This window comes from Apteryx rowi, unplaced genomic scaffold (assembly GCF_003343035.1).
Source record: "Apteryx rowi isolate R43461 unplaced genomic scaffold, aptRow1 scaffold_11, whole genome shotgun sequence".
Taxonomy (NCBI): domain Eukaryota; kingdom Metazoa; phylum Chordata; class Aves; order Apterygiformes; family Apterygidae; genus Apteryx; species Apteryx rowi.
In genome coordinates, this window is record NW_020447308.1 from 4,591,825 (window position 1) to 4,616,808 (window position 24,984).

The 24,984-nt window shown below is 42.5% G+C and overlaps 1 protein-coding gene and 1 long non-coding RNA gene across 2 annotated transcripts; one reads left to right on the plus strand and one right to left on the minus strand.

Moving 5' to 3' along the window:
* Nucleotides 1–940: 940 nt before the first annotated feature.
* On the plus strand, nucleotides 941–24,715 carry SYNM (synemin). Its single transcript, XM_026074460.1, has 4 exons — nucleotides 941–1,824; nucleotides 7,632–7,756; nucleotides 15,545–15,618; nucleotides 17,178–24,715. Exons 1-4 carry the CDS (start codon nucleotides 1,039–1,041, stop codon nucleotides 21,002–21,004), a joined length of 4,812 nt encoding a protein of 1,603 aa, XP_025930245.1. The 5' UTR covers nucleotides 941–1,038; the 3' UTR covers nucleotides 21,005–24,715.
* Nucleotides 3,407–7,590, minus strand: LOC112970260. The gene is made up of 2 exons (XR_003254936.1): nucleotides 6,629–7,590; nucleotides 3,407–5,917 (listed from the first exon to the last, which is right to left on the minus strand). It is a non-coding gene; the product is annotated as an uncharacterized LOC112970260 (long non-coding RNA).
* Nucleotides 24,716–24,984: the final 269 nt, after the last annotated feature.

A 24,984-nucleotide genomic window follows, 5' to 3' on the forward strand; every position in this document is an offset into this window, starting at 1 on the left:
GGGCTTGTCCCAAACGCCAGCAGCTTCTCAGGGCGAGCACAGTTTGGGAACAGCCCTGGGGACCGAGCGTCGAGGTGGTGGCTGGGCGAAGCCACCTTCCCGTGCAAAAGCAGCGAACCTTTGCAAAACTCCCAGTGCTGCAGCGCTCGGGGAAATTGAAATGTGCATGTGCACGCGCGCGCGAGAGAGAGGCAGGCAGAGAAAGAGTGCCTGGTGAGACGAAAAAGGTTGAAATGAGTCACTCCTCATCTTTTTCTCTAATTTGGTAGATAGCGCAGAGTGCGATGCTCCGCTGTCTCCTCGCCGAGCAGCTTGCGCAGAGCTAATTCCAGGGCAGTCGCTGGAAGCGCTTCTCTGGGATCCAGCCCATATATGGTGCAAACCGAGGCCGAGGAGCACCAGGCCCAGCGGACGTGCTGGCGGCCGGCGCTCCCACCGCACCGGGGATGCTCTGCTGCTGCGCAAAGCTGTTTTGAGCTGTGCCGCCAGCTCGAAGCTGGTAGCACTTCAGTGACTTCCCCAACTTAAAAGTGTTGTGTTTTTTTTTTTAAAATGACACTGGACACTTTGTATTAATTTAAGCCCGGCAGGGTGCAGTGATGGTGAGCAGTGAAACACAAACTGAATAAATATCCCCCCAGGAGCGGAGTTAGCGCGGTGAGGCCCGGAGAGGCAGGCTGGACGGCAGCCGGTTTGTCCCCGCGGCTCCCCCCGGGGCACGGGAGGAAAAGGGCGACCCGGGGGGCTTCTCGCGGCGCCCCGCGCCCCCCCGGCAGGGCCCTGCCCCGAACCGCGGGGCCCGAGCGCGGCGCAGCGCTGCAGCGCGGCGGCCTCTCCGCCAGGGGGCGCCGCAGGGCAGCGGCGGCGGCGCGGGCGGCGCTGGGCGGTGGCGCGGGGGGGCCGGGCCGGGGCGGCGGCGGCAGCGGCGGCAGCGGCGGGCGGACGGCAGCGCCCCGCAGAGCTCCGCGGCCAGGCGGCAGCTGCGCAGCGCTCGCAGCCCCCGGGGCTCCCGCGGCCTCGTCCTCCAGCCCGGGCAAGATGTGGCGGCGCTGGGAAGCGGGATGGGACGAGAAGCGGGAGCTGCAGGAGCTCAACTCCCGGCTGCGGCTCTTCGTGGCCCGCGTGCGGGAGCTGGAGGAGGAGAACCGCTTTCTGGCGCGGGAGCTGGCGGAGCTGCGGCAGCAGGAGCTGGTGGGGCTGCGGGTGCCCGAGCAGGAGCTGGCCGTGCTGCGCGAGCAGCTGGACGAGCTGACGCGGGCCAAGCTGGAAGCGGAGCTGGAGCGGGACGGGCTGCGGCGGGAGCTGGAGCAGCTGCAGCTGCTGGGCGCCGAGGTGCTGGCGACGCGGCGCCGCCTGGAGCCCGAGCTGGCGGCGCAGCGGCAGCTGCTGGAGCGGCTGCGGGGCGAGTGCGCCGCGCTGGAGGAGCTGCTGCTGCGGCTGCGGGCCGAGCACGGGCACCTGGCGGAGCGGCAGCGGCGGGAGGCGGCGGAGGTGCGGGCGCTGCGGGTCGACCTGGCCGCCCTGCCGCCCCCCTTGGCCGGGCTGAGCCTGGAGGAGCTGGAGGAGACCTACGAGCTGCTGCTCGGCCAGAGCTGCCGGGAGACCCTGCTGCGCTACCAGGAGCAGATCCAGGCGCTGCAGGAGCAGGAGGCGCGGCGGGAGCGGGAGAGCCTGGAGCTGCTGCGGGAGGAGAGCCGGCAGTGCCGCCAGCACCTGGAGGACCTGCAGCGCCAGGGCCGCGAGCTGTGCGGGCTGCGGCAGCGCCTGGAGCGGGAGCTGCTCGCGCTGCAGGACCGCCACGGCGCCGAGGTGCAGGAGTACCAGGTGCGCGGCGGCCCCCGGCGGCCCCGGCCCCGGCCGCGCCGCTCCCCTCCCCTCCCCTCCCCTCCGTTCCCGCCCTCGGGGCTCGCCTGGGTGCTCCCCCCCGGCTGTGGCCCCCCCGCGTTACCTCAGGACCCCGGTTCTCCCCCCTCCCCCCGCTCCCCGGGTTACCTCAGGCCCAGGTTACCTCAGGGCCCCCCAGGTTCCCCCCTGCTCCTGCGTTACCTCAGGGCCCCGGTTCCCCCTCCCGCTCCCCAGGTTACCTCAGGCCCGGGTTACCTCAGGCCCAGGTTACCTCAGGGCCCGGTTCCCCCCAGCCCCTCAGGCCTGGTTGACCCTGCTCCCTCAGGCCTCAGCCCCACGGCTCCCGCTCCCTCCGCTGTGGGAAGCGCCTAAAATCCTCGGCGGGCCCCTTCCTTGCCCCCGCTGGACCCGCTCGGGATGGATGGAGGAGCAGGTGGCCGGGCAAGAGCTGGGCGCTGCAGAGGAGTGGATGAGGCCACGGCCTCTACCGGGGGCTCCCCGCGAGACCCCCAGCGCCGTTCGGGGCAGCCGGCTGGCAGGGTGGGGGACGGCGACCCCGAGGACGTCTTCTGGGTGGCAGGTGCTCCCGTCCCCGCTCGCCCTCTGCCAGGCACCGGCAGCGCTTGCCAGAGCTCCCCAGGCGAGCTGGGGCCAGCACACGGGATGCAGCGCCATCCTGCCAGGGCGCAGCGAGTCCCCGTGCCGCGGGACGTGGCACTTGTGGTGGGCGGATGAGCTGGGTTTTCTCCCCGCTCCGCGCACACCGCTTCCGTGTGCCTTGAGCTTAGGGAAGAGCTGGTGGGCCCTGTGCGAACGAGGAAACTTCTGGCCTTTCGAAGGCGGGAGGCTCGTTACTGTGCTGTGGATTGGGGGCCGAGCRAGAATTTTTCAAAATAAAACTTCAACAGTTAGGAGACCAATATCTGTTTGAGGTGGATGTTAAAGTGTTTGGTGTTTTTAAGCAGAGGGTTATCGCAGCATCTGTAGCTGAGAACTTGCTGCCAGAGTCACGTTTGGTACCGTGCGTAATCACCACAGATACGCGGGGACAGCAAAGCATCAGTCCATCAGATTTTGAGGGGAAAGCACGTACCGGCTCATCCAGGCCATCGCTCCGTTTCCCGAGCGCGACATTTCTCTTGTTCGTTGTTAGCCCTCTTATGAACGCTCTGCTGGAGCTCCCGGTTGGGCTGAGCCCGCAGTGTTAACAACCGCGTTGTGCACGACAGCCGCGGCAGGTTAGGGAGATGCTGGCCACCGCGGAAGGGCTGGGACCTGTCGCTGCGTGTYGGGGTTTCGTAAATTCGTAGATTGTTTGCGAGTTGTGTAGTTTGCAGGTTGCTGTGAACTGAGGCAGGTTAGGTATGTAAGAAGTGATCAGAAGGACTTTTAACTTTGAAGTCAACGTTTTTTGATTTTTGACAGGCTAGTTTATTCTTCTTCTGAACATATATGTAAACATATCCAAGGCTTCAGAAGAAGATGTTACATGTAAATCCCTCACTAATTAAATCTGTCCATCAGTCAAAACCCTGTGAAAAAGCAAAAAGGAAAAAAAMCCCTTTTTCTTTTTCTTTTTCTTTTTTTTTTTAGGAGTATAAATTTACATAAAAGTACATATGCCTACGAGTAGTTAAAGTTCCTTTGTTTTCCAAAATGTGTTCTCCTAACTGTCTATAAAACTGTCTAAGAAACAATTTATAATAGTTTAATATCCAACTTGAAAACATATGAGCAGTCTCATCTTTGAATATATATCTAGGTAGTATTTAAGTTCTGGTATAAATTCAATCATAAGGTTTATTACTTCTGAATGGTTCCATATTTAAACTGTTCAGTTAACAATGAAAAAGATCTTTTCTAATGGCCAGTCTATTTCACATGAGAAAGAAATGATTTTCGTTCATGTCCAGAAAGAAAAATTACAGAATGTGTAGAAGCAAATCTTTTAGGTTTTGTTCTTGTGATAAGTTTCTTTTTCCTCATTGTTTCTTTTATTGGTGAAAATATGTTTAGCACGRACTCTTTAAAAAGCATCTCTTGCATGCTTATTTATTTTAGAGTGTCACATAGAAATGATATGTATGTACAGATTTAAGTCAAGTGATTATTGTGTGAGTGTCCATTGCAGCTGCAATAACAATGAGATTTATTCATATTTTCCATATATCATCCAGTCGCCTTATATGTCCATCTTTGTCTCCTGCACCGTCTCTATGCTCACTAAAGCTTGGGCAATGTTAAATAGAAATATCTGTTTGCAGTTGTAATTAAGCTGAACCAAGCAAGCTCTAAATCATATATTGTAGGGAAAATTTTCGCTGGTCCTGGGTGCTGAGGGATAAACTCAGTAGATCAGTTGTGTCTTACTTCTGTTCCTCCAGCTGTGTGGTGTGACAATACTTGTGCAAAACCTCAGTGAGTTGAGTGGCAGCTCCCATATGGAATGACAGCAGCAGAAAGCCCCATATTTTTTGGTTGTAAAAAGAGGCCATGGCTCATCCTGCTTCCTTGAAAGCAAGAAGATATTTTTCACTAATCCAGCGGGTTTAGGATTGGTTCCCATATCTGATCAATGGGGCTGCGAGCTTCCAAAGAAGAAGAAATCATCTTGCCTAATTAACATTTAATACCAATACGTCACATGCATTTTTTGGTACCAGTTTCCAGCCAGTTAAGCACAGTGTCAGAGTGTCCCTCTGAATAAATTGTAGATCAGTAAATAGTACCAGGTGGAAAGTGCTGGAGCCTGGAATCCTGTCTTTATTCCCTGAGCAAGTACAGCTTGGACAGCCACGTTCGTTCTCTTCCCCCCACTGCCCTTCTAAAATTTCCTCCTGCTGGCCAGTAAGGAACATCTGAACGATGAGAAAATCACTTCTATTCAGTTCTAGTGGAACTTCATTGGGATTCTTTTTTTTTTTCTTTTGGGGGGTGGGCAGAGCTGATGTGGATGAGAAACAAATCTTTCCAAGCTAATCCCTTTGAGGAGGCTCCTGGGCCAAGAAAACATGGATGCAACAATACAGGTCACCTTTTACAAGATGGAAGTTTGTCAGCTTCTGATCTCCTGAACTTTGCCGAAGTGGTTTATATACCCTTTCAGCATGCTTGGAAATGGGACTTAAAACCAGTTGTCCTCTGCATTACGTTTAAATGTCAGTAACTGGAGGGCTGTATGGGTGGCTGTCTGCCATCCAGTCTATGCAACGTCTGCCCTGGTGGAATGAGTTCCTTTGGAAATATTACGCAGCTGGCCAAGTTCTGCATCCCCTTATGGTAATCATTAGGATACTGTATTTAACTCAGGCTTTTGGATCCCACGTGCTTTCCAAATCCAGTGAATGACATCTAGGTAACTTCTCAAAGTCTGATTCTGCAATCAGACCTTAGACCTTAGAGAATGAGGGACTAGAGTTCATATGTCTTAAGATAGGAATGAATATCCCAAGTCTTTCAGAGCTCCACCACTTTGTTTAGTCCAGTGTACAGATTCATTGTATAGATTTTTCTGTGACTGTGGCAAGACCTGTGCACTGTGAAGCTCTTCTTAACATATGCATGCATATATACACTTTAGTCTCAGTTTAAGAAATTTGTATATTTAATGGGGAGACAACAAACACCTGAATCACTTCATGCTTTACATCAGAGTTCTTACCACCTTTTGGAATCCTTTAAGGCTTGGTCCCATAGAAATCCTTTTTTTTGTTTTGTTTTGTCTTATGCCCCTTTTGCTGAGTCTTCTGGTCTTGGCAACACTCAGTCCAGTCTTCTTAGATAGCCTGTCCCTTTTAAAAGCAGGGCCTGGCACTTTCCTTCTTCCCTTCTCGTCTTGGCATTTTCCATTGTGTCAGTTCTTGAATAGGACTGTTGCCTCAGCGTTGTTAAAGGTCAGTGGTTCAGCTTGCCATCCTACGTGGCAATACAAGACATTACCTCCACCGTAGTCTGGATTAGGCTGTTGGATAGTTGATAGTGCTGTTGCAGACATACAGATGTGATTTGTCTTTTGCCATAAAATGGGAGTCTTCATGAATATCCGAATATCAGCTTAATCATATAGCAACATCTGCAAGTGCAAATGAAGGAGTCAATGAACATGTGTAGTATATAGAGGGATAAACACACCTATATATCAAAGCAATTATAARCAGCTTCCTTCATAGTGCTCTCTTTTCACTCTTATTTAAAAAAAACTATTAAATATCACATTGGTATTAACCGATCTGGAGGGTCCCCTGCTTTATCTTAGTTTTTATGCTGTTGCCCATACTGTGATACTTGAACTTCTGCTGCATAAGAACAATGTATTTTGAATTTTTGAAAACTAGGCTACCAGTGCCTTGCTTTTTTCCAGGTTGTATYGCAAAGCATTTGTTAAGATGCCACACAAAACACGTTGTCCTGAATTCCTTCAGTGTTGTACATGTGTGAGGTTTTGCTCTGTAAATGACAGTTTTGTGGCCTCGCAGAGTGATGTGAACAAAGCAGAAACTGGCCTTTGCTGAGATTTCGCTTCCACTTCCTTAGCCTCCAGGTGAAGGCCTGATCTCCATCACGTTGGTTAGTGTCAGTCTGCCAGCTGGGGAGGGTTAGTCTGGGTTAGTAGATCCTGGCCGTGGAGAGGAAGCCGTTAAGGACAGCATGCAGGAGGTAACTCTGATACTTCCAGTTCTGAGCCTGTGCTGAGCAAACGCCTCTTCGTTAGCTGGGGAGGGCTTTTCTGGAGCTGCGAATTCACCCTTCGTGTGAGTGGTAACACTGGGATTAAAGCACTTACATTCTGTGATGTGCTTTTCGAGAGCAGGAGAGGCAGTTGTCTCGATCTAAATCGGATCTTAACGTTCTGTTGCGTGACCTTGCTTTTGCTGTTGTGTACGGTTATTCGGTGCTCAAACTTCTGTCTAGTATTTCAGTGTACTTTCACATTTAGACGACTTCGGTATTTTTCTGATCGTCGGTCCCTTGCTACTTTTCCACAGCTTGTTAAGGAAAAGGTGGACAGCCCTTACCCTCCATCCCATCAGTGCTGCTCCCAAGTCTTTTATAAGAGCCATATAAACTACCTAGTATTTCCCCCCTCTCCCCCATAAAGGTACAAAGTTATACGCAGTTAAATTTCACAAGATGAAAATGAGCAATCACTGCTGTATCTCCCGAGTAGCAGGCAGGACAAAGCTGGGTGCGGACGACAAAGGTGTCCAAATATTGTAGACAACTGGGCTGGAAGGGACCTGTGGAGGGAGGTTCATCATTCACCATCTAGGCACGATGAATATCCCCAGATGCTAGAATCCAAAACTGGCTTGGCCCCACGTGTCTACAGAACTGAAAATGCTAATGAAGAGAATTAGGCCCTGTTCTTGTGGCAAAGCAACTGCCAGAATTCATGAGCATCTCAAGTATGATTTAAAACATGTACATCTGAGCCTTTAAAATGACAAAATGAGCCACAGTTAAGTTGCATTTATAAAGGAGCATATTCTTCTTGCTGTGCATACTGATAACTCTTGTACAGGGCATCTGAATGGGTTTTGCTTAAATTTTTAACTAGCTTAGTAAGGCATAAAATGAAATCTTAACATAAAAATCTGCTTCAGCAGCAATGTATTACAGGTTGTATATGGGGAGGTCCTAGGGTAGTTTTGTTCTGTTTACTGAAGTGATAGAATATGTTGATTTATTGCTCTTTTAGATTTTATTAATTAAAACTTTTAAGTTGCTAGGCATTCAAGTGTGACTTTTTTGTTTCTTCAAAACTAAAAAGCAGTATTTCTCTTTAGCGGATAATCGATGCCCTAGAAGAAGAAAAGCAGTTCCTGACCATGTCGATCACAGATTACCTAAAGGACTATCAAGAACTACTGCAAGTGAAAGCAGGCCTCATCCTTGAAATTGAAACTTACAGGTAAGAATTTCAATCGCACTGAGCTGTCTAATGATAGGAAAATTTAAATCACTTTTTACAGACATGGGAACCCCATTCATCCTTTTCCAGCATTTTAGAATGTAGACAGCTACTCTTAGGGTCTCAGATCAAGATTCCGTCTTGTTTGTTTGAACAGAGTGAATGGAGTCCTAATATCAGTTCTTAGCTTGCTCTTGGCTTGTTCTGTGACTTTGGGTCACCAAGCCATCCTGTGCTTGACTGTGCTGTCTGTGAAAGGAAGATATGCCCCTTCAAAAGGCTGTTAATACAGGACGGTTCTCAGAGATCTCTGGGGAGACTGTAAGAATTGCAAAATACCCTTATTCTAACATGTTAGAGAAGCCAATATTATCCATAAAATCATTTTAAATTTGCACAAATATGTTGGTACTTAAGAAACCTTTTTAGTCCTGGTCAAGTTGATATCAAGTTGATGTAAATTGTTGATACAATATTTGAATGCAAGCTGAAGAGCCAGTGTCTCTAAACTGTAATCAGTAAAACATGAGGTAGCGTAGCTGCCGTCTGTCAACTTACAGGCCACATTTTGTTGTTTGAATGTGTTGCTTAGTGTCCACTTATGGCACTGATATAGGTAGCGAGTTCCCCATTCTTGTCTTGTTTCAGTTGTAGAATAACAGGAGGATAACAGAAAAGTCTATTTGATAAATCCTAGCTTTCTCCATCCTTGGTTTGTTATGAAAACATGTCTGGGTTTGAGATGTCAACATACAACATCTCTGCTAATAAATCCTCGGTACTGTATATCTCTCTAGCCGCTTGCTAGTTGTGCAGTTGAAAAGCCRGAGTAATTCTACTGTCTGGAGAATCAGGATGTGTCAGTTGGCACATGGCATAAAAGTGACTCAGAAGAGGAAAAATAGGAGAGAAGCTTATGGATTAGAGATGGATACTAATTTTATTGTAAAGATCATGTTTTTTCTACAGCTAGCACAATATTTTCAATAAACGTCACAGAGATATTGATCTTCAAATACAGAGGAATGCAGTTYTTACTGAGCAAAGCAATAATCTGCAAGTTTAATATCAGCCTACTTTCATGTTCTTTGTAAGCAGTGTGTCCAGATATTCATTATTTTGTTTACCTAGTGTGCATTATTCATATTCAACCTGTGTAAACACACAGTGTGGCTACAGGTTATATATATGTGCTTCTGTGCCCTGTAAACATTGTGTAATGTTGCTATGAACCAATAAGCACCTAGTCTGCATAAAGATGGCACCATCTGAATTATGGGTGAAGTGCACAGATGAAAGTGATACACTGAAATAGATGAAATTTAATTGTAGTTGTACTATTGAAAATGTGAGGAGCTTGAAAGAGTAACTTATGAGCAAGCTGATAATAGACTAATGAGCAAAGCATGTCTGTAGCCCATCAAAGAGCAAAGGGGGTCCATGCAAAATGCCCAGGGTTGTATGTTATGATGTGCAGACCAGAAGGTTACAAGCATGGTATTTAAAGATACATATCATGACCTAAATGCAGAACTTCTAATTGCCGGCGCTCATATATATATATGCTTTGTGTATAATGGGAGCAATGTGTAAGAAACTCCATGACACGTACCAAGGAAGGTCCCAGAGCTTGGATTTTTCAAATTCAAGTTGCTGTGAAGTTAGGCACCACTGTGTGATATTTGGTTACTTTTTATAAAGAGTTCTACTCTGTATAAAGAAACTTGCTAAACTGAATTGTACAGCTAGGAAAGAGTGAGCGAGTCTGGCTTCTGGAAGGGAGGAAATCAGAAACAGTATCTGGGACAAGTCATCTGCGGTGAATTGATGAGTAGCAGTACCTAGAGGTTCAGTGGGATCCCTGTGATCCTTGGAAGGCTGGTAATGTTTGGAGTATCACTAGTGGAAGAAGCAGACCCTGGAAAAGGCAGCCAACAGTGATCCTTTTGTGTGTGAATTCTGTTATCTTTGCTAAACCATATGATACTTCTATAATTAATCCTAGCTCCGATGTTGTCCTTTAACCATTCCCATAGTTTATTCACCCATAAAATGGGATTATGCGCTTCCACAATAACAGAAGTTTCATGATTGCTTGATTCATGACTGTTAGTATTCACCCAGAAGTAGGAATGACGATGCTCAGATATTTAGTTGTTTTGACACATTCTTAGCTAATAAGTGAACCATCAATATTTCTGCTCTGTAAAAACTTGTTAGCCCAGTCAGTCCTGGAGCTTCTCCAGAGGCTGTTTCACTGATTATCTATAGCATTATTGGTTGGTCTGAGGATTCCCAGCCCTTGTTAATGAGAAGGGAACAATTTGGCATCACCTGCAGCATATGTTCATTGTCTGATTAAGATACTTCCTGAACCTGTAGGGTTTCTTCATCTGTTTAGAGAATGCAACTTGTCAGTATAACCGATTACCTAGGCAAGGCAGACTTCAGTGGACAAATGAGCATCTACCCCCTGAAGAAGATCTAGAGATGAAAACAGAGAAGTGGCCCTTCCTACATGTCAGAAAACAGGCTCTGTAATGCCTGCAAAAAAAGTTCTTTTAAAATCTCAGAGGCTAAAAAGTGATTGCTTTGATCCCCCCCCCCCAAACACACACACATTTTATGTGTTTTTCCCTCCTCCCTTCTCATTCTCTCTTCAATTAAAAGTGTAATGCTTTCCCTACTGGATAACCTGTATCAGCACTGCTGTGGGAGGGGAACAGTATGGATCCAGTTAATAAGCTGTTTAGTAAGAGAGTTCTGGACTGCTGATGTTCTTTTGTATCCAGTTTTATCTGCCAGGCTTTTTTCATCTGTGATAACCAGGGCATGTGAAGCCAGCTTCAGTTCATCTTCAGGAAGGATACTGGCATGTACCCTTGCTTATTCTTATAGGGAGCCAAAGGTGCCTATACACACCCAAGTTCAGCATTCGGAACTTTCCGTTGAGAAGTTTCCATGAGGGCTTTGGCACCTCTTCTCCTGCTGGCATTGCAGGCTAAGGATGTGGTGTCTGGCCAACTTCTTTCCATGGAGCTTCCTTTGTACCTCACACCCTGTATTTTCCCTTTGTTTTACAACTCCTACAGATCCTGATTTAAGGTTAGTTTCTTCCACTAGTAAACGTTGCTCCTGAACTGGCAAGAAGGATCACTGTTGCAAAGAACACCCTTCCCCAAGGACCAGGCGTACTTCCTCTCTGATTCTGCCCACCCTTCCTGCTTTGGGAGCTGAGACTCAGGAAGTGAAATGTATCTTATGTGGCTTTATGAAGTTGTACCTCGTAGAAGCCTTCCTTGCGATCCTTTTTCTCCAGTCCCAAAGTAAATATTTATCAAATACCTCGCAGTTTTGTTCTGTGATGCTGGAAACCTGCAAAACCACAAAAACTCAAACTATGCCTACTTTTATTTCCAAAAAGAATTGGTGAGCTATCCATCATTAAGACTCTCAGAAGTAGATGAAAAATCTGCCTAGGATCAGCATTACCATCAAGCCTCTTCCCCCAACTGCCAGAAGTTCCTTATCTTCAAATATCAGAGGATGCCTAGAGCCTGTCTTAGGATAAATATTTTTTTGCCCTCTCTAACCTGTGTTATTGTTCAAAGGTAAAAAGTTTTGCCTTGAAATCCTAGTGTCATGCAAGTGTTCTAGGTTACTGCCCTGTATTTTGAAGCAGCTGCTTCCCAGAGCCTACAAAGCATCTTTTTGGTCTTGGTCATTTTCAGGGCGTCTTGCTATACCTGTGAGACCTACTTTCCAATCCTTCTTAGGTTGGTTTCCTCTGCCAATGCTTATCCTAAACCTTTCCACTTGTCTTCCTCTCAAGAAACCATCACCAGCATTTAGGCCTCCTCAGCTACTTACTGTAGTTTTTCCAGTCAGATTTACTTTTTCCTGTTTATACTTGTACCATCCAATATGTCATCATTCCTGTCTTTCTTTTCTTTCCTGGAGAACATTCAGCATCTTTTACGTCCAGGGCACTTACTGTGTAGTTACCTGATTTCCTTCACACACTTCTTGTCCTCCCATGCCATGATGGAAAAAAGATGTGTTGGAGTAGCCTTTCCCCCCTAAAAGTGCTTCCTCCATTCCACTTCTTGGAGAGGTTATTTTATAATTCTTTCCCACATAACCAAAATAGAGAGGCTGAATTGTTATAGCCTGTTGGCTAAGTGCCCCTATCTGAGGTTTTGGGTTTCTGTAACTGAGATGGAACCAGCTACTGCTGTATGTGAATGACCATGATAGCGTTTGCACTGCATCCTTTTGGTTTTGGTAACTTCTCTCTCCCCATCCCGACCAGTTTATCTCATCCACCCGCTCCTGAGGACCGTCAAGTTCTAGTTATTTCTATTATCATGCAGCACACAACGAGGYTCCAGGTCGACTAGCCCGTAACTGCTAATATTAGATAAATGACTCTAACAATGAGATGAATTAATGGTGCAGTTGGATTTTTTTTCTGGCAACATTTAAACTAAGCCTTAGCACAGCGTGGGTATATGTCATTTGGGATATGATTTCTGGGAAGTGTCTGACATGGTTTCTTTATAAGATGCTGCTGCTTGGAGAAATGTTTTTTGACATTACTCTGAATACTTAGAGTTCATACAGCTGAGACTGATACCCTATTCTGAAGGTTGTTTAAATGCATAGTACAAACAGTTCTTACCACGAAGAGCTTATGGCTTAAATAATTAAGATTAGAAAAGATCATAGAGGAACACAGAAGTAAAATGACTTGCCTAAAGTGAAGCTTTAAGCTATTGTCAAACCTGGAACAGAACCCGAGTTTGCTGGCTTCCAGGCTGGTCCGCAGTACATTACACTACAGTTTCCTATGCTAATTGATTAAGCCAAAGTCAGTTTAACATTTTCTTGTTTACATTATAAGGTTGCGGAAATACATTATGAACGGTGTGCAATAAAACACCGATTCACTGTCCAGTTTTATAGAGGCTTCATGAAGTTTTGCCTTTGGTTTTCAATTACAACATATTTTCAGTAGTAATATTTCAGATCCGGCTTTTCTGTCTGCTATTGCCCTTTGCCATATACAGTTACCTCTTGGAACTTATTTTTAGTGACTTCATACGTTGCTCCAGCAACTGAACAACTGTTGCTTTAACAGCAGCCAAAAATCCTTAGTCAAACTACCCACATTCCTAGTTTCCTTCGTCACGGTTAACACTTTCAGTGCCAACTCCTTGATATGTTTCTCTAACATCAGCATCAGCCTCTCTAGCGCCTGTCTGTCAGAGCAGTTTGCTTGGCACTCACGTCATCAGATGAGATGTTTGGTCTTGGAAATGTTCTTTAGATGTGTTGAAGTGATCTCATTCCAGCCAAGCTTCTCTTAACTTGGACAAAGTCAAGTAGCTTATACTTTAATTTTACCTGATAAAGCTTATCCTAGGATTGATTTTGACTAACAAAATAAAAGTAAAGGTATTCATCTGAGCCTGTACCAAGGGGGAAAGTGAGCTGTTAACATGCTAGGTAATTCTAACCTGGCTTTTCTTCTGAATCTAGGCACATCTGTGGTTGCAAAGAAACCTTATAAAGGATATTTGCTGATGTAGCATTGTCCTACTAGATCTAGATGTAGTCAGAAACCAAAAGAAGCATGAAATGTCCCAAGTGATCAGTCAGGTATAATGTGAAATTTACAGGTGACATTTAAAATGCCTGTGTTGTTGTTCATTTTGACAGAAATGCCCAGGAAACGTGTTTATCCCACAATCTTAAATTGCTTTCAGCTCCCCACTAGGGAGTCAGAAGCCTCCGCTATCACAATCCTCCAGCCTCACCCATGACAACTTTTATGTTGCAGCTGTATGTTATCACTGCAAAACATCCGGCATTTCCAAAACTGGAATTGATGAAACAGTTATCTTGCTAGCAGAACTGAGTATAAAAACAGCAAGGTTTCTGTACTGATTATAGCATTCAGTTGCATATTTAAAGAACCTGCCATGGAATTTCTGGTCTGTTGCACCAGAAATGCTGCAGTTTAGCACGTTTTGGGGGGAGAACATAGCTCACACCCCCTAGAAAAAGGGACAAATTCTTTTTTTTTTTCTCCCCTCCTTTGAAGTACAGCTGGACATATTTCATGTTGTATAAAACAAACATGTGGGCAGCAGGAGAGAAGAATGCACACAGAGAATTTAACCGAAATTCTGCAACTTATTGGATCACTGTATCTAGAAACTGTAGGAGTGAATAAGATGTCACTCTGGTATCTACCTTTTGTATTTGGCATACAGAAGTCAACAATTTCATTTTGTGTGGCGACTCTAGAGAATGTACTTAAAGCCCTTTTGTTTCCTTCCCCAGGGGCACAAAAGCATGTCGTGTGCCTGTCTGGATATTCTTAACATAGAGCAATTACTGTTGAAAATGGTTTATCCCTTAGCGGTGCTAATCTCWATGGGAACTGTACTTCTGAAGTATTCTTCACCCTTGTAGAAAGCAAGTTATGCAGGAATTGAACCAGTCTGTGGCTGATGTCAGGTTGGTCTAGAGATGAGCAGTTGTCTTAGTACMTACATGCTGTGTAGGGAACAAAGTTTGGTATAAAGGTATGATAGCTAGTGTTCTCAAGCAGTCCGCTGGATATAATGTCTTCAAGAACAGCTAATGCATGTCCCTAGCGTAGAGGAAGCAACTTAACCGACTCCATTCTGTCCATTAGCACCCTGAGAACAGATAGTAGACAAAACCGTGAAGCAGATTATCAACAATTGTTGCCTCCTGCAGAATCTTTTATTCAGGCTCTTTTGCTTGTGGTTATAAAATTTCCTTATAGTGAAGGTAAATAAAATTAGTGTCCTGTCCATTTCTGATAAACTGCTGCTGAGCTAGCATGATGTCTAGGTCATTCAACACAAGCAAGCTTTGGCCAGGATAATCCTGTGGCAGTGGTGGCTTCCTGGAACTACAGAAGCTGTTACAGAGGCACTGCAAGAAAAAGGGATGGAAGGCTGAGGAACAGAAGGGGAAAACCAGAGATGTCTATTAAAAAACCAAGCAGTTGCTATCACAAAGAATTTTCCTCATTCTTTGTAGTAAAATATGTTGCATTTATTTCAGCCTGAATGAGAACAGAGCATACTTTAAAAGTGTTCTCCTCCAGGCTAGCCAGTGTGTTTGACAGCAGAAGTAATACTTTCCTCCCATTTTCATTTGAAAATAAGATGGGATAGAACTTAGGAATCCTGGGTGTAACAATTCCCTAATATACCACACTGCAACAACACTTTTTACCGCATTAGCAGCAGAAAAGCCACTGACTGTTTGTTAACACTTACTCATTTTTGCCTTTTCTCTCTAAAAACATCTGCATGTTTTTCTCTGAGAAAACTGTCCTGAATATTTGTTGAGTTTTGTTTGGCTTTGTTTTCTCCTGACTCTGTCACAGGTCACGCTTCTGGAAAAATTTGCTAGTTTATGTTATTCAATAGCGCCATTCCGTGAACCTTGTCAATGTCAGGAAGCAGCATATTGACTAATTTGGAAGATTTTCTGTACTGTTTCTGCTGCTATCGCCTGCTGTAAGCTTATTACACTCTTCTCAAGACCTGGACTTGGAAAACTAAGAGTCTGAAAGATGCTGAAGATTTCACACTCCCATTAATAAAAATAAAGGATAATAAAAGCACTCAGGATCAGCCCCAACTGCATGATGATTGTTTCAGTTTGTAAGACTTAAAAATTTTAGATATTATGACTATTCTTCCCATTATTTTAATTGAATGCCTTTTATGTGTTTTGCAGAGCTTTGTTAGAAGGGGAGAGCAACCAGTGGATTATTACATGGACAGATGAGCATTTAGGGAAAATCCCTCAAGGTAAAAAATGAACATTAAAAGATTAATGTTAAATGAAATTAAATATAACTGGAAACTATTGTGCTATAGTATTTCTGAAGCATACTTTTTTTTACCAGTGTACTGCAAAGTGAATATTGAATTGTTTTTCAGTTTTAGTCAGGGTAGTACTATACTATATGACAGAAGTTTAGAAAATCATGACTCGGGTGGAGAAGGAAAGTAGGGAGTGATGTTTCATATCTCTTCTAGTGCAAGAACCTGGGGATAATCAGAATTCTTAGGAAAGTTTCAAGCTATATAGCAAGAGGTATTTAATAGAACATGTARTTAAAACCATGGCATTCATTTGTACAAGATGTTGTGAGTGTTAAAAATTTACATGGGTTTAAAAAGAAAACTTAACAGAGTAATGAAAGAAAATGCAAAGACTTATTCAACATGAAGATACCATTTTTGTCTTAGGAGCTGCAAATCTCTGGAGGCTGTGAGAGTATACCAGGGAAGTATCACTACTTACTTTCCCTGTTCTTATACTCTTCCATATGTATCTATTCCTGGTCACTGTGACCAGGATACTACATGAGATGGACCTTTGATCTGACTGCTATGGCCATTCTCACTAATAACAGAATTAGTCTGGATAATACCCCTGAGTTTAGCAGTGTGTGACCTTAAAATCATCAGGCTATCATAGAATGTAGCTCTGGAAGAGATTTGAAGACTGTGTACTAATAAATTAAACAGGGCTAGGGTCAGGGCTGAAACGCTGGCATAGAGTTGCCTATGCTGTTAAATTGTTAGCGCTGTCCCTGGCATAGTTTTGATCTGGACCAGCCAGTACCTTTGCAGACGATGTTCAGGTGTGTTCAGTGGTTACCAGACCAGAAAGCACTCCCCAAAGTCAGTGCAGATGTGGTACTCTTTCAGGAGTAGAGAGATTTGAGCTGTGCAATGCTAGTTGGTCTTAGAGCCAGGGAATGATTCCTGGTCCATTTAATTAACTTGTATAGGTATAGTCTAAGAGGTTTTTTGTTCTTCTCCCTTGTTGTGTCTTGTGGCTATGAAGAGTTGTATTTGTATTTTCAATTTCCAGCATATGGTGCTAGGTATTTTTCACATCCAAGGTGCCATTAATTCGCAGTAGGAACTGTGAAACTTCAGGCCACTTTGACTAAAGAAGCAGAAAACCAAACAAGCCTAGGATATTTAGCATATATTATTTAATAATAAATTGTAAACATAAATGAACATTAAGAGAAATCTGAAAGGTGTAATTCTTAAGTAAATACCATAACAGCTAGTAGCTCGCAATGAGTTAAAATTAGCAAGTATTTGCCACTTAGTAAAAAGCTTTGCTTTTAGTTTTAATATAATTCATGCACAGGCATAATTATCATGTAAAACCTACAGAAATGCCTATCCAAAGCTGCACTGAAAATGAAGAGACATTGTTTCTTTCAAAATCTTAGTCTAAAATAATATTTCTTAGTTCATGCCACCTTTTATGTAAGTTATTGTATATTATTTTTAGATACAAGCCATTATCTTAACTTTTGCTCATCTATGTTCTGTTGCAGATGTTATAAACACTTCATATAACTATACCGATATTTATTCTACTTATCAAGAAAGGAATAAAAAGAAAGCCTTTCCAGCTATYAGGAGCACTGATACAAGACGCAGAATACCAATGACAAATATTAGCAGCTCTGCACGTTATTCAGCTCAGTCAACGCAGGCTGGATCACAGACAACAGCTAGTGGAAAATCTTTTGGAAGAGATGTGCTTGGTTCAATATATCATCCTTCCACAACTGTTAAAAAGGATGAAAGGATTGTGACAGACCACAGAGAAATGAGAACATTTACTCCAGCTTACAGTAGCTGGAAAAACACTGAAATGCAGCAAAAAACATTTCCAGAAACAAAGAAAACTGAAGTTACAACTTCATCCACAGTATCTTTTTCAAAAGAATCAGCACACATTGAGAAATCAAACAAGGACCACAAAGTTGACACAACGCCAGGAATTGCTGGAAATATAAGGACAAAACCAAGCTTCACCAAATCATCTAAATATGAAGAAACCATAACTGAAACTCAGACCTCACTAAAAGAAAAAAGAGGAGGCAGTAAACCAGCTGAAGAAAAAAAGATTCTGTTGAAAGAAAAAGATAAACTAGAAAAACAAACAAAGGAGGAGAAAGATAGTGTACTGGAGAAAAAGAAAATGGACGAGAAGCCTTTTATGGAAAACAGAAGTGTTAATTTTGGGAAGAAGACTGAGGCTAAAACAGGAATAGAGCAGAAAAAATATGTCCGTGAGGAAGTGATTACCCAGAAGGTAACAGAGGATGATATTCCTAATGCAAGAACTTGGAAAAGTGAATCAACCAGAAAAGATACAAATGTGACCTTGGAATCAAGAAACAGAGAAGTTACTGAGATGCCCATCCGTTCTGAAGTGCCTGCTCCTGACAAAGTATCTCAGAATAAAAACAAAGACATAAGGTTGCAAGGTTTAAAAACTTCCATAGAAAGAGAAACTGATGAGCATGTAACTAAGCCTGTTGAAATTCACAAAGTGACTGTTTCAGAAGCAGAATCTGTTCTGAAAGATGAAGAGAGAATTAGTGACAGAAGTCATAAAACGAGGTCTCTGTCAACTGAAAACATAGCGGAAAATATTGTTGCTGATATTCTTAAAAGTTTTGCGCAGTCTTCTAGTTCACAGATATCATCAGACACAAAAGTGACTTATTTCAGCAAGAAAGAACAGCCAGATGATGGGAAAATAAAGACTGAGATCACAGTACAGTCTCAAGTTCAAGAAAACATAGACATTTCTGATGAAGTTGATCTCAGAGGTCTATCAAGCCAGGATATTAAAAAAGTGGTTCTAGAGGGTGTTGAGGGAACTCCTTCGAAAGAGGAGATTGAAGATATAGTACATCATGGCCTGAAAGGAAGTGAGGGTGGAAAGAATGTATCTGTTAATGTTGAGATTGTAGAGGAGCCACTAGATTATGCCACTGATGAAAGGACTGATTTTTCAACACCTTTTGAAGTAGAGGAAGTGGAAGATGCATTCCCTGAAACAGAGAGGCATTATGGTGATGAGGAGGAACAAATCATAACGTCTACATATGAAGATCTTAAAAAGAAGAAACAACGCCATGAGAGTTACACTCATGTGGAAGAAGTAACTGAGGAAGATGACTCACCTATTGAACAGAAATATTTTGTATCTGTTCCTGACGATCATCCTATTATTCATGAAAAAGGCGATGACTCACTATATGGGCAAATTCATATAGAAGAAGAATCAACTATTAAGTATTCTTGGCAAGATGAATTTTTGCAAGGCACGCAAGGTAAGAGAGATGAAGGTGCAAGCTCTCCAGATGTAACATATCAAGTGGTAGGAGAGGAAGCAAGTGCCCATATTTTAAAAGAAGAACGTCCAAAAGCTGAAACATCCCACGTTGAATCCATTGTTATTGAAAAAGAAATTAAAATACCCCATGAATTTCAGACCTCAATAAAAGGTCTTTTATCAAAGGAAACTAAGGACCCTAAGCATCAACTGAAAGAAGCTTTGGAGCAGTTGGAGGGCAGTCTCCCAGAAAGTGTGAAAGAGGAGTTGTCTGCTTTAACAAAAGAAAATCAAGCTGACTCCAGGAGCTTAGAATTTGATATCAAAAAAGTTGATCAAACAGAGGATGGTGGCTTGGTGACAATTGTTGCTGAAGTCAATCTGTCACAGACCCTAAATACTGATGAGTTTGATGTAGCTCAGCTTGATGAAGTAATTGCAGGTGAGAAGAAGATACCATTCCATTCCCTGAAAAAAGAGAGCTCGGAAAGAGTTGTTGATGATAAAAGCAACATAGAAATAAATGTTTCTTCAGGCAGTGATAAATACACTCCTCTGGCTAATCAAGAAGTCTATAGCTCATCCACAATGAGAAGGAGTGGTGGCACAGGGTATCATACCACTGAACAAGTTATTTATGACAGTTCAGGTTTGGAAACTGCACATTTTGGAGAAGTCTCTCACTTGCCAGAATCAACAGATAAGAGCAACTCCATAAGGCAAGTTAAGATTGGTCCAGCAGAAATACAGAAAATAGAGCAGATTGTATATGAAAGGCCTGGTTCTGGAACTGTAGAGCTCAGGGGTACAGAAGATCTTGTTCATACAGAAGGTTCATCAGAGATTAGCAGGTCTGTCAGGCATTTTAAACTGAGTCCTAAAGAAATCCAAACCACAGAAGAAATAATTTATAGAGGCCCTGTTACTACCACTGTAGAGGAAATAGAATCTGGAAATCTTTCTCAGCAGAAGTTTTCAACAGACTTTAACAGGTCCACAAGACATGTCACAGTAGGATCAAGGCAAGTAACTGAAGAAGTCACTTTTGAAGGGCCTGTTTCAGACTCTCTGGAGCTCAATACCTCAGAGAATCTTTCTCAGACAGAAGGGTCTGTGGATGTCAACAGATCAATAAGGCACTTTAGATTAGGTCCAAAAGAGATTCATACTGAGCAAGTTATCTTTGAAGGACCAATCTCTAGTAAAGTGGAAGTCAGTGATACTGGAGACTTTTCACAGACAGCAAGTTCAGTAAGGCACATTCAGTTAGGTCCCAAAGAGTTTATGACAACTGAACAGATCATCTACCAGGGGCCTGTTTCAGAGCACATAGAAGTCAGTGAATCGGGAGACCAGATTCTTTCAGAAGGTTCAATAAAGCACATTAGACTAGGTCAAAGAGGAGTTAAAACTACTGAACAAATCATATATCAGGGCTCCCTTTCTGAAACTCCAGAGCTCTTTAACAAAGGAGAACGTCTTTCCGAGAATGAAGGAAGCTCAGATATTAACAGATCCTTGAGGCACATTAAAATAAGTCCCGCAGAAACTCATGCTGAGCAAGTAATCTTTAGCAAGCCTATTTCTGAAATGCTGGAAGATCTTTCACAAACAGAGTCATCTGAGAGCAGTAGATCAGTAAAGCACATTAAATTAGGATCCAAGGAAACATCTTTTACTTTTCAAATGGATGTTTCCAATATGGGTGGAGTATCTACAGTGGCAGGTGGAGAACAAGCAACAGTCTTCATATCCAATAAGCAAGATCCCTCTGTTAGTCAATCACAGGTTACAGCTGGAAGTGACCAGATTGTAGAAAATGAACCTGACAGAGGAGGTTCTGTTCTCTCCAATTCTTCCCATGATCATGGTGAAAAGGTAGTGGAGAAATCATTTTTTGATAAAACTGTACAATTGCAAAGAATGGTAGACCAACGGTCAGTTATTTCTGATGAAAAGAAAATTGCCCTTCTCTATTTGGACCATGAGGAGGAAGAAGATGATGATAATGATGGACAGTGGTTCTGAAAGGACTTTTTAATGAAAATTACCTAGTAATTTGTTTATACAGATTTCTGATTATCTTTTTTTAAAAAAAGAATTTAAAAAGGTAGGGAGGCACTCAAACTATTTAGGTACTAATAGTGGACTGAAGTATTGAATCTAAGCCTCTACCTATTCAGCAAACTTTTCATTTCATTAAAAAATTTATTTTAGGGAGAAATCATGCTCTCAGTATGCTTTTCCTCAGAGACCTGTTTCCAATAACTTCAGATTTTTCTACCCATAGAGACAGGAATTTTCTACTGGGGAATTCAAAATATTGTATTTTTGTTTGTTTTATAGCAGGTTAATCAACAAGTATGTGTTTGAATAGGATTTTTTCATTTTTTTAAATACTGTATTGTATTTAGATACTAAAATACTCAGCAGTTGTGTTTAAATCTCAAGCTACTAATCACAAACATAACAATATAAGACTAATGAGAGTGATAGGTAGCTGATTTTCAGTTCCATGTCCATATGCTTATGTGCAATACCTAATGAAAACATTTTAAGAAAAGATACAGTTATTACAGCTATTAAAAACTAAATACAACTCTGTAGGATGAAACCATGCATAGCAAGAATTGACAAAAATGATGCTATTTATATAGTTAAAATGAAATGTAAAAAGAAAAGGGGTAACACTGAAGCAAGAATTCCTCACAATATTCATTGTGAGGAATAATGATTCGGTGTTTAGAGTAGTGCATTTTAAATATTTTAAAAGAAAGCAAAAAAAAAAAAAAAGGCTAGATACTAGTTTCACTGAAGTAAGCAGAACTCTTTACAGCTTCAGTGGCCATACACATTAATAAGCTCAACTCATTATTTTGGGATATAGCGTTACCTTGATATTAGGTATTGCTAATAAGGTTAAGTGTGCAGTGTCAAACATCATATAATACATAATTCCTTAACACAGAGGAGTTAGCTAATATGTGTTTTATTCTGAAGAAAACTTGTAAAATTGCATTGATTGGTTCTATGTTSATTGTGTGTCAAATAATTTCCAGATCATCCCTTCTTCGCATACAGATGACAAGATGCCCTTTCCAATTACTGGTCCTGCAAACCCAACCTGAGATCTGAATGTTCCTTTTTTTTTCCTGGTTGTAATGTTTTTTTCTCAGGCCAAAGTTTATATCTACTTACATCATTTGAAAAGCCCCGAATTTCACTTGTACTGCACAGCTGGCTAAATGAAGGCTGTAATTCAGCTTTACAATTATAAGTCAGTGACTTCAAAGTCCAGATTGGAAGCCAGCTCCGATAACTGTACGAAACTGTGCAAGTGCTAGCAAAAGTAAAAATAGCAACCAAAATATTTTTGTCACTGGGGTAAGAAGATACGATTCTGGACGCATACAGGAAATAAGATACACAAATGAGAAGCTGCTATTTTTACACGCGCACACCCCTGCTCACTCGCTCACTCGCGCTTTTCTGCGGAGCCGAGCCCCACCTGTGCCYGGTGGCCGCGCTGTGCCATCTGGTAGCTTTTCACTCTGAATTCCTTTCCTGTGGTTATGTAAGCATGGTTTTGTGTGTGCTAACCCAAATTAGAATCCAGCTGATCCATTTTAGTCTGGCGTGCCTATTCACCTTTCAGTTTCCTTCAGATTAACAGAAGCTAGGCTTTTCAAAACTGACTGCTACTTTATAACACAAATGTAGATGCAAAGCTATGATCATGTCTGCTGTTTCAGGTATGGGGCAGATGAATTCCTTGCTGTGTGCCTTAGTTACCAAGCCTGAAACTGTACAAAGTATTTTAAAGCTGCTATCAGTATTCCAAAGATTAATTCATGAGGTTTGTCTACATTGCAAAAACTTCTGTCTATTTTCCTGACTTTGTGTAAGTACAGCAGTGCGAGTACCAGCGTAGATCAGGATCAGATATTTTTCAGTCACGTACTTTGAAATCATCCTTTGAACTAGGAAGGGTAATGAACAGCTGGAAAATGAACAGGAAACTGAGTTGTGTCGAAGCGCCGAAGGCATGTGTACCAAACTGATTTATACCATTCAGCATAATGGATAATAATAATTTTGAAAATTATTCATATGTACTCATAAAAGATCTTTTGCTTCCATTTATAAATAGGATGTTATTAACAGTCATACCTCTAATATCATCCTATGCTATTTGTTTCCTTAGTTGATCATCTGCTTATTTAAATAATCCTATATAAGCCAGATTTTTCCAGCTAGATGCCTAACTGTAAGCACTCAAACTCTGTACTTGAAGTATTAAATATTTGCATAAAGACAGGAATCAGGCCTGTAATAAGCCCCAGAGTTGGAAAAATATCAGTGTTAGTTTTCTGAAACTTTGGTTGTAAGTTGAAACTTAAGCAGTCCTCTGTAAAATAGATATAAGAATATCTGCAGAAAATATATTTTGTAATCCACAAAAAAGCTGCTTATAAGGTCAAGCCTATTTATTGATACCTCGTGGATCTTTGACAGACATTCTCCTTAGGAACAACCATACTGACACTCTATTATGTTTATCTTCACCTGCTCAGAGGATTATAGTGTCAGATGATGGAATAAAGCAGTAAGGAGCAAGTGAATCGTAACATGAAGATGTCCTTAGCATTGCAGGAGGAAAAATATCAGTATTGTTTCCACTGAGGCAGTAACAGCTCTTTAAAAATTCCTGTAGACGTCACTGTCAGATGTAGCAGCTTATACCAACAAGTATTTCTGCATAACTGATTGATTGTCTGGAGGGAAAATTTATTCTGCGTACTTATTTTAGTTCCATTTAAGATCAGGATTTTAATCAGCTGTTGGAACGTTAGTTTATTGCAAGGAACTGGAAATGTGCATTAACATAACATTAGAAGATGTGAACAGTTCCTGTGCGTGAATACTTCCGTGCTTTTGCACGAATACTTTCAGGCTGCTTTGAAAACACAGAAATGTTATGAAAAAAGGGTACAAGTTTTAAAAACATTTTTATAAGCAGCCCATTCTCCATTTAGCTCTCATTAATCTGAGACATTTTGGCATAACGATAGCTTTGCTAACGCTACCTCCAGGCAACACGATGTGGCGAGGTGGACAGTCACGTTCTGCAGTCCCAATGGCTGCATGTGCACAACTGGGGCCATAGGTACGTGCACTACTAGTAAAAGCAAATATAACCTACTGTCTAATGTACTAACTCACCCTGTATAATCACTTTGTGTGCAAGTATTATAGCCTGAGGCTGAAAGGACTGGTGATATAACCTTGGTCAGCATGCACCTCTGAAGCTTACTCATATAAGTTGTGCTTTTCATTAAATACAAATAAGATGAACTTTGCTGAGTTTGGATTCAACCAAATACTTTTAAAATATAATTACTAATTTTGAGGGTAAAAATATATATATTTATATGCTGAGATAGATCAGAACTGGGGCACTCTTTTCTAAAAGTGTAAACCACTGGTCTAGAAAACAAATATAATATAGAGCATAAAGAAAGATGTACGAGAGACCTAGAACTTTTGACTGACGTTTGTGAATAGCAGGTGTTTAAAAGACAGTAAGGATGTTGAAACAGGGTTTGCTGATGTTAGCTATGTGAGACTTTGCAGGCAGCTTGTGTTTTGGTCATTTGCAATGAAACTGCGTTTGCGGGGTGGTATCAGCTTTGTGATTTTACACTTTTTCACTCTTGAGTATTAAACAATCAAAATCAATGCAGATGTTTCTCTTTCTTCCTGACTGATATTTTTAAGGCTGCGTTGTCAAAGCAAAAGGAATTCAGGTTTAAAATTAACTTGTTCTGAGGCCTCTCAGATTGGCGAGTTCATTTCAGTTCAAAGAACGAATCCAGCGTACCTCTTTCGCCTCGATAATAGAAACGATGGTCAAACGTAGCACGTTCCTTATTGCACTACGCATAACACGGATGGACAAGCAGTGGTTCTCGAGTTCAGCAGCAGGTTGCAGGAGGGGCAGGATACGT